Source organism: Alosa pseudoharengus, unplaced genomic scaffold (genome assembly GCF_046254945.1).
Source record: "Alosa pseudoharengus isolate Yale_2024_CS ecotype anadromous, Long Island Sound unplaced genomic scaffold, YU_APseudo_1.1 YU_APseudo_1.1_scf_29, whole genome shotgun sequence".
NCBI lineage: Eukaryota > Metazoa > Chordata > Actinopteri > Clupeiformes > Clupeidae > Alosa > Alosa pseudoharengus.
In genome coordinates, this window is record NW_027468715.1 from 47,315 (window position 1) to 61,913 (window position 14,599).

Below are 14,599 nucleotides of genomic sequence, written 5' to 3' on the forward strand. Positions count from 1 at the left end.
TCGTGTTTTGTTTGTAGTAGTGTTACTACTATGGCGAGGGATGAGGATTGGATAGCAAGCTCTTTAAGCTTGCTGTGGAGGTTTAGTGTTCCCTGCAGGTTAGGTAGCAGGGATATCCCCCTTGAACTTTTAAGTTGGTCGTGTTTTTCTATGTATAATAGTTCCTGGTTGTATTACCAGTGTTGTTTTTCTCTTGGCTCAGCAAATTCATATCATGTTATATGCTTTTATTTTATTTTATTTTTTATGACATACTCAGTATGGGCTACTCTTTTCTCTCTTTGTGTTGATATAGTTGAAGTGTGGCAATATGACGAGGGATAAATTACGCATTTGTACGTGGAATATAAAAGGGGTTCATAATCCTGTTAAAAGAAGAAAGATTTTGACCTTTTTGAAAAGAAGTGACATTGATATTGCTCTCTTGCAAGAAACGCATTTGAATAACGAAGAACATCTCAAACTGCAACAGGGTGGTTTTGCTCAGGTTTTCTTCTCTTCATTTACTTCAAGGAGTAGAGGGGTGGCTGTATTGGTGAAAAAGAATCTACAATTTTCAGTACAGGACTGTATTAAAGACAAAAGTGGCCGATATGTTATTGTAAAGGGGGTCTTACAAGGTGTAACAATTTCTATATTGAATGTATACTACCCACCCGCTCACCCTTCTGACTTCATAACTAAAGTGTTTTTGGATTTCTCTGCTATTCAGTCAGACATTGCCATTGTGGGTGGGGATTTTAATTGCTTATTAAATCCAGTTAGAGATAGGCTCCCTTCTAGGGCTATGCCTCTTTCACCACAGGCTAAAGCACTTGGTTTGATTTGTGAGGAATTAGGATATGTAGATGTTTGGAGAGCACTTCATACTGCTGGTAAAGCATACACCTTTTTCTCTGCTCCCCATGGCTGCCATACCAGGATTGACTATTTCTTTATGTCAGGGCTCTCCCTGCACAGGGCTCTGTCCTGTTCTATTGGCAGTATTTTGATTTCAGATCATGCTGAGGTGGTTCTGGAACTTTCCATTAAGGGATTGAATAGTGGCGTGAGGTCCTGGAGACTGAACACATCTGTCTTGAAAGATCAAACAGTTATTACTCACTTCACTACTGAATTTGGGTATTTTCTTACCACCAATACGCAGTCCACAGATAACTCCGCTTTGCTATGGGAAACTGCTAAAGCTTTTGCTAGAGGGTTGATAATATCCTTTTCAGCCAGTAAAAAAAGACAAAAAAGTGAGAAACAAACCAAGCTAATGGCTGAGCTTAAGGCTAAAGAAGAGGCCTATTTGTCATCTCCATCCCCCACTATAATGTCGGAAATTAATGCAATCAAAACAACTTTAGATAATCTTTTAACACAAAACGAGGAGGTCAAACTTAGATTTATTAGACAAAAGATGTATGAACATGGGGACAAGCCTGGAAAATACCTGGCTTATCTCACCAAAAAGAGAGCGGTGTCACAGAGTATTGCAGCCCTTTGTGATACACAAGGCAATCGCATGTATGATAATAAGCTTATTAATAACACTTTCAAGGCATTTTACCACAATCTTTATACTTCAGAATTGCTAAAGGATGCGTCTGTTTTGATGGATCTTTTTTTTGCCCCATTAAGATTGCCCACTATAGCACCAGAGGATAGGCTTATTCTAAATTCCCCCATTTCTAGGGAAGAGGTGATAAACGCTATAAAGATACTGCAGAATGGAAAAGCCCCAGGACCTGATGGGTTCTGTTCTGAATTCTATAAAGAATTTCTAGGCCTACTGGTGGATCCCTTGGTCAGCATGTTTAACGACGCATTTTCAAATAACCAATTGCCTCAGACACTAAGAGAGGCAAATATCGCTCTCATCCTTAAAAAAGGGAAATGCCCAGAGTCGTGTGGATCCTATAGGCCCATATCCCTTTTAAATGTTGACCGAAAGATTTTGGCAAAGATTTTGGCCACACGCCTGGAAGGTCTACTACCGAAAATCATAAAAGCGGATCAAACTGGGTTTATAAAGGGGCGAAATTCTTCTAACAATGTCAGGCGTCTTCTGAACATCATTCAAGTGTTTAAAAGGAGACAAATTGAGGGTTTGGTGCTTTCTCTGGATGCAGAGAAAGCCTTTGACCGAGTTGAATGGTCCTATTTATTTTATTGTTTAGACAAATTTGATTTGGGTGATAATTTTATTGGATGGATCAAGGTCTTATATGATAACCCCCAAGCAGCTATACTAGCTAATGGTATCAGGTCTGATAACTTTCCTGTGTACAGAGGAACCAGACAGGGGTGCTCCTATTTGCCTTGGTTATAGAACCATTGGCAGAGGCCATAAGGACAACACCTTCTATTTCTGGCTTACACATAGACAAGATAGACCATAAGATAAGTCTTTATGCAGACGATGTTTTGATCTATATTGCGAGACCAGAAACATCAATACCTGTGTTGCTTAAAGTTATTGATTCATTTAGTAAATTTTCTGGATATAAAATTAATTTCACAAAGTCAGAAGCCATGCCACTTGGGAGCCTAAGCTCAGTTCCTAATATACAGTCTTCTTTCCCCTTTAAGTGGTCGCCAGAAGGTTTTACATACCTAGGCATATATATAACCCCTATATTTCAGCAAATGTATAAAACCAACTTTGTCCCACTGTTTGAGAAGGTGAGACAAGATTTGGAGCGCTGGAATTCATTGCCAATTTCTTGGCTAGGACGTATTGCTATGATCAAGATGAATATTTTGCCTAGATTGCTGTACCCAATCCAAATGATCCCCGTTTTATTCTCAAATGGAGTTGTAAAGAAGCTAAATGGCTGGCTGAGTGCGTTCATCTGGAGCAAACGTAAACCGAAATTGAAGATGGCTACTTTACAGATGCCAAGCTCTGAAGGTGGTTTAGATCTGCCAAATCTTAGAAAATACCAAATATGTGCTCATATGCGATATATTTATGACTGGTTCTTCAGCAATAACACATCTGTCTGGTTGGATGTTGAGACATCATTGTCTAAATATCCACTAAAAGATTTAGTGTTTATTAAAAGTTTTAAAATAATTAGATCATGCTGTGATAATGTTATTACTCTTAATACAATTAAAGCGTGGCGATTAATGCGTAGGCTTGAAGGACAGTCAAAACTAACATCAATCTACACTCCCATCCTGAACAATCCTGATTTTCAACCAGGGTTGCTGGATGCTGGCTTTAAGCTTTGGCATAACTTTGGCATTTACACGCTGAGAGATCTGTTTTTAAATAAGACTTTAATGTCATTTAGTCAATTGGTTGAGAAGTATAACATCCCCAGACAGCATTTCTTCCGTTATCTACAAATAAGACATTACATATTGCAAAGCACAACTCTCACTGATAACTCTGAACCATCTTCCTTGGAGAGGGTTTTGTTTGGAACATTTGGGAGGATGTCTATTAGACTACTTTATAGAGCCTTACGTGTACTACCAGCTATAGCTTTGCAGGATCTTAGAGGAAAATGGGAGACTGAACTTTCTATTGCAATAAAGGATAATGAATGGTGTGATATGTGGACCTATGCTAACTCAATTTCAGTTTGTAACCGGGCTAAATCAATACAGTTCAAGATTTTACATAGAATGCACATATCTCCCAATCGCAGGCATCTGTTTAATTGCACTTTGTCACCTATGTGTTTGAAATGTAAAACAGAAGTCGGTACTCTGACTCACTGCTTATGGTCATGTTATAAACTGCAGAGATATTGGTCTGATATTGTAACAGAAATGGAAAAGATATTGAGTGTGAAGCTGGAAATGGATCCTATGTCTCTTATTCTTGGTCTACCAGCCAGATTTGTGATGTTAAAAAATCAGAGACTTTATTGTATCCTAACATATGCAGCTAGGAAAAATGTTCTGTTGCGATGGATCAGTGATAAAGTGCCAACTATTAAGGGTTGGCATGAGGTATTGTCTGACATGATACCTTTAGAATACCTGACATGTGTAATGCATTCAAAATCGAACCAATTTTTTAAGATTTGGGAACCTTACTTGAATTTCTTGGACCCTAGTGTCTCTGACATTATGTTACAGGGATTTTTGGAAAGGTCATAAAGGATTGCTTATTACTGTGTATGTAACTTTGTGTAACTGTCATTTTGTTTTTAACTGTAGAACTGTGAATGTTATTTTTTGTAATGTTTATTGTAATGATGTGTGTGAAACTGAGCCGTTGTTGTTGTTGTTGAGTGTTAGGTTTAGGGTGTGTGTTTTTTGTTGATTGTCTCTAATTCTTTCCCTGTGTAAGGGATTTGTAGTAGTTGTACCTTTTTGTGTTGTCAAAAAGTGAAAATCAATAAAAAATATTTAAAAAAAAAAAAAAGAACTTTTGGTGTTGCATCGTGAAGACACAGCTGTGCGCAGTTGTCACGCGGGTCATCTTTGCCCCTTGGACATTTTCAGCCGTTTGGACTCATTTTATTTTTAATTTGTATTTATTTTATTTATTAATTTGTTTCTTGTATGTCTTGTATGTCTTGGTGTCACGGGTACGCTGGCGACTACGCCGCTCCGTCCGGCATCTTTTGTGTTTGTTATTTCTTAAATGTATGTCTTGGTGTCATGGGTACGCTGGCGACTACGCCGCTCCGTCCGGCATCTATTGTCTTTGTTAGTCTGTGTCAATGACAATGTCTTATATGTGAAGCGCTTTGGGTTGCACTCTGTGCATGTAAAATGCGCTATACAAATACATCTGACTTGACTTGACTTGACGTGAGATTACGCCACATCCCAGAGAGTTGTGTTGTCTCAAGATGGCGCCCGTCTGTGTGAACGAGACGTGAACGGTACTGTTTTTCTTTTTAATAAACTGCCTGTAGACTTACACAGTTCTGAATGCTTCGGTTTACATGTAGATACCCTTGATAGATAGCCTTGGTAGCTATTTATTTTTAGTTTAGTTCAAGCATCGTTGTGTTTGGTGGGTCAGGTGACGAGCTTCGTGACGCTTCGCGCTGTCTCATCTTTTTTTACATTACCTTTACACTTAGTGCTGGCAAGGCATTGAACTGGGCTTCATTCGAGGATTCCAACGGTACCTCATTCATGAAAATCGGACATACTGGTCAAAAGTTACATGCACACACCTTCATTATACACAGACAGCCCAGCCCAGCCCAGCCCATTAGACATTGCCAGGTGGCTTAGAACTCTTCCAGGTGCAAGCTTAAACAATCAGAGCTGTGATGTCACAATCGGAATTAGAATCCTTGAACATTCCGTCATTCATTTCAATGGGGCCCAAAAACGACGAAAAACGGGAATACCGCGAAAACGACAAGGGCCAGCGACACGAAAGCAACAAGCAAGTTACACCGGTTCGGGCCTGAATTTTTGGAGTTCGAACCGCGTCGATAGCTCAAACGGTCTAGGAGCAGTAGTTCGGCCAAAAAGTGGGCTTATTCATACTTTGCACGTGACGTCACAACCACTGGCTGGCGGGCAAGAACGTCGTTCTCCAGCAAGGAAATCCAGATCTGGCCAGGACGTCGCCAGTTTTACTATACAAAAGTTGTTTTTTTGAGGTGTAAATAACATGCCAGATAGTTGTTGTGCAATTGGATGCACTAACCGCCGAGGAGATAAGCCGGGGTTATGTTTTTACCGGATCTGATAAGGAGAATTCAGAGAGAAGACAACTATGGATACAGGCTATCAGACGTGAAATCGTTTCAGGAAATGGGACCTGGCAACCTTCACAGTATAGGCCCTACACGTCTGTGCAGTGATCATTTCATCAAAGGTAATTTCAACATTTGTTTGAATACAATAGGTATATGATCATGTAATTAATCGTGTCTTAAGTTACCCTGTAGTTTCGTCAATCAACACCACCAGCTGGTTCCGCGAGTCAGCTGTTTGTGTTATGAGTCTAAGCTAGGCTAACAGCTGTCGTCTTTTGCTAACAACAACAAAAGTTGTGTGATAGGTTGTCTATGGTTTTCAATGAGAACCAGAGATGACCCAACAGTAGAGCTAGATTATTTACGGAGGAATTATGACTGCTCGATTATTTAAAAAAAAACTTGTCTGCTTTACACAATTTAGCTAGTTAATCCTAGTCCCTTATGCAGCTAGCTTGCTAACAGATAGTTACTAGAAAGACCTGGAACTAACGTTACAAGACTCAATGTTGAAAATACCCAAAACCTTGTGTGGCAATAACGTGTTTTATCTATTATATTATCTTATTTTATTATTTCAAGTGCCAAATCTGATGACCCGCTCCCCTGATTGGGTTCCGTCTGTCTTCTCTCACACCCCTGCCACCAAAAGGAGGAAAAGGGAGAAAGACATGGAAAGCTTGTCCCATCATTTTTATTTTGGCCACAGAGAGAAGAGCTTCGGCTGTCAATGCCCATGATATTTAGACAAACTTACCCTAGATGTGTCTGCATAATTGATTGTTTCGAAATTTTTATAGAAAAACCCAAAGACTTAGAAGCAAGAGCACAAACATATTCGACCTATAAACATCATCACACCATGAAATACCTAATAGGAATATCCCCACAAGGAACAGTCATATTATTCATATCTAAGGGATGGGGAGGCCGAACAACAGTTTTAGACAAAGTAGCCTAGTCCATGTGTGTTGTGCCGTTACAAATATGGCACCCTCAATCATTCCTTCTGGTTAAATACTACAATACTACAATATAAATATGCAATGATTTATTTATACAAACACACACTGTAAATAATAATAATAATGAATATATGACATTTTATATATTACAATAATACATGTAGGCTATTACATTTTCACTTTAAATACCTTTGTGCATTGTATTTATTTGTATTCATCTGTTTTATTTATCTATGTATGTGCATTTTATTTATTTATGGAATAAATCTGTAATTGTCTGTCTAACAGTGCAATTCAAAATTTAGCACTTTTCATTTGTTTTCTTTGTGCACACTTGCATTTTGCCAATTCCTGTTTGCAGACACTGCACCTCCAATTCAAAACACTAAGATCAGTAGTCTGCAAACAACTTCTGTGCATGTACAGTCTCTTACAGATTCCTGATGTACACTACATGTGAGCACACTTCACCCGGCGATACAGGTGCAGTGGCCAAATCGAATCAGTCCCTCCTTTTCCACAGCAAAGTTGTCAGAGGCGATTCATTCAAGCTGTAGGAATGATGTACCTAACATAGAAAAAGGTTTTAGTTAGATAAAGTATATCATTCACAAGCACAGTAGCCTACAACAGATATTTTTTAAAGCTACACATTTCTTTCCTTTTTTAAATTAGGTTACCATATATGTTTACATGTGGCAACACGTGGGTAGACAAATCAGACGAACTGCAAGCTGTGCGTCCAGCTGGGTTTCACTTCTAAGTGACGGTCATGAAGTCTCCTGTCATAGAGACAGTTGACATAATGGATAATTTCAGATTTATGATTCGCTGATGTTATGTTTCATGTCAATCGTGTAATATTATCTAAACGTGCTTACACGTTCGCCAGTAGGTGGCGAGAACGCGTTATCATCTGTACGTGATTTGATATGATATGAGAAGAAGATTACATGGTGAATGAATGACACGTTACTGTTGTACTGCGTCTACTTATTACTTACAGTTACTTAACAGTTATTACTTACTTGCATGCATACTATCGTACACTTATCACTACTACAGGATTATACGCATTTCGCTGCCCCAACTGCTCTTGTCTGTTGTCTGATGCTATGTGGAGTGGATAAGCAGGTAGGCTACAATGTTGACATCCTGCTAGCCATATATGATACAGTTGGCATACGTTTTTTTTTTTAAACTACTTATCAAGCTGTCATTCGCCGGCAGGCAGTGTGTACATATTCAGATGAAGACTTCATCACACGATGAAACAGATGTCACTTTGTGTAACTTATAGCTAATGTTACAAACATCCAAACATTAGCAAACGGGTAATGTTAGCTAGCTAACAAGTAACACTCACCTTTTATGAAGATATTCCTGTTTTTCACCTCCCATATGACAGCGTTGTTAACCCATCCACTCTTGATAAAAAGATAGCCATCTGTACTTTTGTAGGCTTTCATATTTTGTGCGGTGTAAGGTGACGGATTCTCTATAAAATATGTAGCAGCTAGATCTAAATAGCAGCTATCTCCAAACTCTGGTAGAGACTTTGCCAGCTTCAAAGCAATGAAAACATCAGCGGGTGCTGTGTAACGTTATGGATCACACGTTCCGAGTATGTTAATCTTTTCTTGATATCTATTTGAACATTTGGTGACATATGGTTTAAATAGTTAATTGATTGTAGTATTGGAAATCTGCAATTTCCCTGGCTGGCCACTGTTCGTCGCCATTTTGTTAGCGTTTCTTGCCCGCCAGGTATCCATGGTAATCACTTGACTGCAAAGTATGAATAGGAAGATATAATAAGAAAACTTAAGAAGAACAATAGTGGCTTTCAGACATGCTGTGGGCTTGCTGGATCAAACCCACTAAAAATATCTCACAAAGCTGCTGAGTGCTTTGAGAGAGTCTGCCCATCAAATAACGTTATATATCTGATCTGGGTAGTTTCGTCAATATTTAAGGTGTGTGTTCTGGCGTTCACATGAACACGAATATCTTTGTTGATTAACCAGACATACCAGCACAGCCCACACAACAATGACCGCTGGAACGGGCATGTTCCTGAATGAAAATAGTAGCAGGCTACTACCGGTAGACACGTCGGTACTGCGTGTGACGTAGGTGAGCACGTTCGCTACGCTAATTTGCATATAGTGGCGTCCCAATTCATAGGGAAAGATCTTCACCTCCACTTCCCTTGTTGAGGGGGCTTTATTGTTGAGGGCAATCAAAACCAAGTGAAAGTTTTAAGGGGGGAGAAATGGGACATGCCCATAGCCTATAGTAGGCCTAGGGCCTATTGTATATAGTAACAATGTAGAGCAAGAATAATGTGGTGACACTGTTTCAGTGAGTAAAGATTCATTTTGGAATCTAAGAAGACACATTTCACGGAAACATGAGAGTGTGCTATGGAGGGAAAAGAAAAATGTGAGCAATTTGAATATGCTTCATATCAAGTAGAAGGCTAAAGTAAAACTTGGATGCTAAGCCTGTATTCTTTAGGCAATTAATCCCACTGATCCCAGTAGACCTTGGAATGGTGTGTGTGTGTGTGTGTGTGTGTGTGTGTGTCTGCTTGTCTGCTTGCCTACATATGTGTGTGTGTGCTTTATGTGTGTGTGTGTGTTTGTGTGTATGTTCGCTTGTGAGTGTGTGTGTGGGGGGGGGGTGTATATGTGTGTGTTTGTGCCTGCTTGCCTGGATGTGTGTGTGTCCATGTGTGTGGGGGGGAGTGTGTGTTTGTGTGTATGTATGTGTGCGTGCGTGTGTCTGAGTCTGTGCGTACCTGTGTGCGTGCGCATGTGTGTGCATGTATCTTTGTGTGTGTTTGCCTGTGTTCATGAGTGTGTGTGTGTGTGTGTGTGTGTGTGTGTGTGTGTGTGTGTGTGCATAGTATACAGTCACTAAATGTACACATAAATTAATTTATTGTGTGACCCCCATGAACGGAATTCCACGAAACTTGGCATGCATTCAGAGGGTATCATATGATCCTACACCTCCAATTTCGTGCATATTACAACACCTCATTTTTGCTTTTTCTTTTGTAACTAGGTGGCACTATACATCAAATAAGTGGTTATGGGATGGGTTGACATGGGCCCTTAAAGACCAACGTACAAAAAATTTGGTCCTCCTAGCAACTACGGTTCTCAAGATATTCACAGAAAACTGTGTCTGCCCTACCCTCCTTTCGGGGAGGCCAGTCAGGTGGGGGGGGGGACGGATCAAAATGAAAAACAATTGTTCCATGTCATCCTTGGAGCTACATGCCCACCAAGTTTCATGCACCCCGGTCTTTCAGTGTCCCGGGAATCATTGACACAAAATTACTGAAGAAAAAATAAATAAATAAATAAATAGAAAATCTGGAAGAAAAAAAAACTCTGACTAAACCTATTGTATATCGCTATCATTAACCTATAAATATATATCGCTTCGCTTCACAGTGGTCATAATAAAGTCTTATCTCATCTCAGTCAATCTTTGGTTATTTTACAGGACTATTAACAACCATGTCACATAGTGACATCATGGGCTGTATTTTGGGTCACCAGCGCATGGCGTAATACTCGTTATTCACCCGCGCAAAGTTGAATTCGGTATTTTGCACGTTTATTTTTTAAGCATTGCGCCCAGGGGTGTGGCAATTAACAACCTAGGGTGGGGCCTAGCGCGTTGTCTAAAAATCGCTATCATACACCACCTAAACCTGATCAGAAGTCAATGGCGAGTTGTTCATATGCTATTTTAAGAGCGCATGTCACCAGTCATATTGGCAGGTGCACGCACCATCCTTCTATCATTCATGAACGCACACCAGCGCACGTCCATGCAAAGCATTACAAATTGCACGATTACAATGGGAAACATAGTTAGAACAAAGATATTACGAAATACTCTACATCTCATAATGAGTAGTTATTCACCATCATTTGCAAATTGGTAATGACGGTTAAAAGTGATTAGGGGAGAGGCGAGAGACACATATGGAGCACAGCTGAAGACGCACTGTCACGAGATATAAGCAACTCCTCTGCAGGATAAATGTTGTTTTATTCAGTCATTTGAGCAATATTAGGGTACGTGTTGCTTTTTCCAACCTATGTTTTCGGTGGTAACCCATTGTCAGTCAATAGTGAATGTAACTGCATATAACTGTCTTGTCGTTGACTGACTCCTTGGTGAAGTTAGTTTCACTTTGCCAATGAGTTCAAATAGACGAGTGCAAATGCGTGAAGGCTATGCTAGGTTTTAGTAAAGCAAGTTTAAGAATGACTATTCTATACGGTCTCGCAAGCAGCCTCCTTCAAATGCGCCTTTGAATGCCAAAATACCGATGCATTTATTTGACATATCGCGCGTTGCGCCGTTAAAGGGAATGACAGATGTCATTCTCATTGGTTTAAAATGATGTTACGCCCCAAACACACCCATATAACTGATTAAAAGACCTAGGAACACCTTGTTACGCCATGCGCTCCACTTTTGATAGCAAAACCCCTCCCAATGTGAACTGGACATCCTACTAAATTTGAATAGACTTTTGACGAGTGACGATGCACTTTAGAATGTCATGATAGGGTCCCATGTTTCCATGGGAAATCTGCTTTTCTACACTGCTTAGCACCATCACTGTTGATTGCAGCTATATCATTTGCCATGTATTTATGCATTATGAATATTATTAACAATGTTGGCTGTTTCTGCCCTCAGGTTTTTTATCTTCCCATGGCTCTGGTCATTCCCCCATCTGTGTTTGCTGTTCATGTGCAGTTCAACCTCCTCTACCAGTTCTGGATACACACAGAGGTGATTGTTTTGACCCAATATATGTTTTAAAGCCTTTTAAGGATGGGATTAGTAGGGAGGTTGGGTAAAGTAATTATTACCAAGAGTTGCTCAGGTTATGCTATAACATGTGAGTGAATATGTCATCACATCCTGTAGAAAATACTTTTTTTGGTTTACTTACTGTTTTTTGATCACAAACAGTTAGCACAAAACATACACAATGAAATCGAGGAGTAAGAAATACAACAGCTCCAGTTGCAGAGATAAAAAAGGAAAGCTCCTTAGTACATGAACATACATTACACATTAGATTAGATTAGATTAGATTAGATTAGATTCAACTTTATTGTCATTGTGCAGAGTACAAGTACAGAAACAATGAAATTCAGTGCAATGTGATATACAAAGTAGGTGGTGCATAGACAGGACAAAAGATATAGTGCAGTGTAGACATTAGACAGCGGGGCCTGACAGACTGTGTCCAAGGCTACTCAAGGCCTTTGCTGCTGAGCTGGGGGAGCCACTGAAGCACATCTTCAATCTAAGTCTACGCCTTGGACAAGTTCCAACACTGACACACTCTACAAGAAAGGACAGAGCAGGCTGTACTTCCTTCAATGTGTGCAGCAAGCTCCTCAGGATGTTCTACCAGTCTGTTGTTGCCAGCGTCCTCTTCTATGCAGTGGTATGTTGGGGAGGAAGCACAAAGAAGAAGGATGCGGGGCGACTTGACAGGCTGGTAAGGAAAGCTGGCTCTGTAGTGGGAGCTGAACTGGAGTGCATCACTTCAATATCTGACAAAAGGACCCTGAACAAACTGATCAACATCTTGGACAATGAGTGTCATCCACTCCACAGCACTATTGTTAAGCAGAAGAGCCTGATCAGCTGGAGATTTCGCTCACTGCCTTGCATAACAGACAGACTGAGGAAGTCATTCATCCCCAGGGCCATTGAACTGTTCAATGCATCACTTAAGGGAAGAGGAGAAATAATAATAATAAATATAGCCGCAAGCGGCAATGGCGGGCCTGCGCACCTGCGGGCCGCAACCCGTGACATGTCGGAATCCAACAAAGCACCGATGTGGTGCGTTTGTGAAATGTACATATTTAATGCGTGTGCTATTTGTTTTTGTATTTTATTTTCTGCCACATTTACTCGCTTGGCCAGGTGGGGGCGTAATGCAAGGCAGGCCCATTGGGTGTCATCATAATCATAATATATATTAACCTGAGAAATTTCAGACCATTCATTTTAAGCAAAGCACATTTCTGATACACTTTTTGGTTGGCCAGATGGTGGCGCTATGTTAGGCATGAAAATTACACATGTGAATATCATCACAATAATGATATCCAAAATGTCTGTAAACTTTCAGATCAATCACTTAAGGCAGCGGTTGTCAAACTGGGGTACGCGTACCCCCAGGGGTACGTGGACTGATTTCAGGGGGTAGGCGAAAAAAGATCTAAGTCATAGCCTACAGTATGCCTTTTCAAACATTTTCTCTATCCCACGTTGATAACTTAACTTCCGCATTTGCACTGCACATTAAAAACGTATTTTCTACGCATTAACAAAATATTTGAGAGTGGAGACAGAGAGGGTAAAACAGCGTTTCTCAAACTGTGGGTCGCAACCCACTACTGGGTCGCGGAGACATGCGACCCACTGACGTGAAAAAAAAAAAAAAAAATAAAACTCCTGTTTATCTGTAGCCTAGGCCCAGGTAGCACCCGATGCGCAATGGACGCACTGTGTTATTCATAGGGAAGCGCTCGTGTCAAGGCAGCTTAGTTAGTCCCGACCTGAATTAGATTTTGAACGAGGTTGTGAGAATGGTGAATTTCATCAAGACCCGGCCCTTAAAAGCGTGTCTATTCTCCGCACTTTGAGAGGAGATGGGAGCTGACCAAAAGGCTGTACTGTTTCACAGCGAGGCAAGGTGGCTTTCCCGAGGTAAAGTGCTGTCGCGTGTTTGAGCTCCGAGTCGCCTCTTCTTGGAGGAAGAGCGCATGTTTGAATCTGCAAGCACGTTCACTAATGAACATTTCTTGACGAAGCTGGCCTATCTTAGCGATATATTTGGAAAGCTCAATGAGTTAAATCTCCAGTTACAAGGCAAAGACAAGCACCAGATAAGATCACTGCATTCAACAAGACGATTGTGTGTGAGATTAGGTGCGGATCTATTGCAGATCTATTTAAAATCATTATATTCAGCACATTTGTAGGCCTATCATAGCCTATGTTGACTATTGATGAGATTTGTATCATATATTTATGATCCTATTCACTATTCTCGACAAAATTGATAAAAATAAATATTAATAAAACAATTTAAAAAAAAACCTTGTTAACAATTGGTGGTGTTGGGGGTACTCCGGAAGATCATAATGTCTCAGGGGGTACATACCTGTTAAAAGTTTGGGAACCACTGACTTAAGGCATTGTCCATTTCTGGCACATTTCCTGCTTGACCAGGTGGTGGCGCTATGCCAGGCAGGCCCATTGGGTGTCTGGATATCATCATAATCATGATATCTATTAACCTGAGAAGTTTCAGACCATTTATTCAAAGCATAGAGCATTTCTGGCACATTTCCTGATTGGCCAGAAGGTGGCGCTATGCTAGGCCTGTGAATTACGCACGTGAATATCATTACAATAATGATATCCAATATTTTATAAAGTTTCAGATCAATCACTTAAGGCATTGTCCATTTCTGGCACATTTCCTGCTTGGCCAGGTGGTGGCGCTATGCCAGGCAGGCCCATTGGGTGTCTGAATATAATCATAATCATAATATCTAGTAACCTGAGAAGTGTCAGACCATTCATTCAATGCACTGTGACTTTATGACAAATTTCCTGTTTATGTGGTGAGATATTAAAATCATGACATATAACAACATATCAAAAATCGCTTCGCAATTTAACATCAGCAACATCTTGGCATCATATTTGCCAAATTTCAAATGAATCTGACAAACCGTCTAGGAGGAGTATGTTAAAATTGATCATGTGACATCAGTGTAATTGTCATTCTTTCTGTTGCCAGGTGGTGGCGCTATGCCAAATATGCATTATGGGCATGTCAATATCATCACTCCCATGGTATTCAAAGACCTGTGAAATTTAAAA

General features: G+C 40.2%; 1 protein-coding gene across 1 annotated transcript in view; it reads left to right on the forward strand.

Annotated features, from left to right (window-relative positions):
• Positions 1-14,599, forward strand: part of agmo (alkylglycerol monooxygenase) — a gene marked incomplete at its 5' end in the record, with an annotated part of 124,832 nt that overhangs the window by 47,093 nt on the left and 63,140 nt on the right. Inside the window, one exon of the mRNA XM_076262447.1 lies at positions 11,375-11,470. Within this exon, the coding sequence (XP_076118562.1) occupies positions 11,375-11,470 (96 nt within the window). The remainder of the gene's footprint in view (positions 1-11,374; positions 11,471-14,599) is intronic.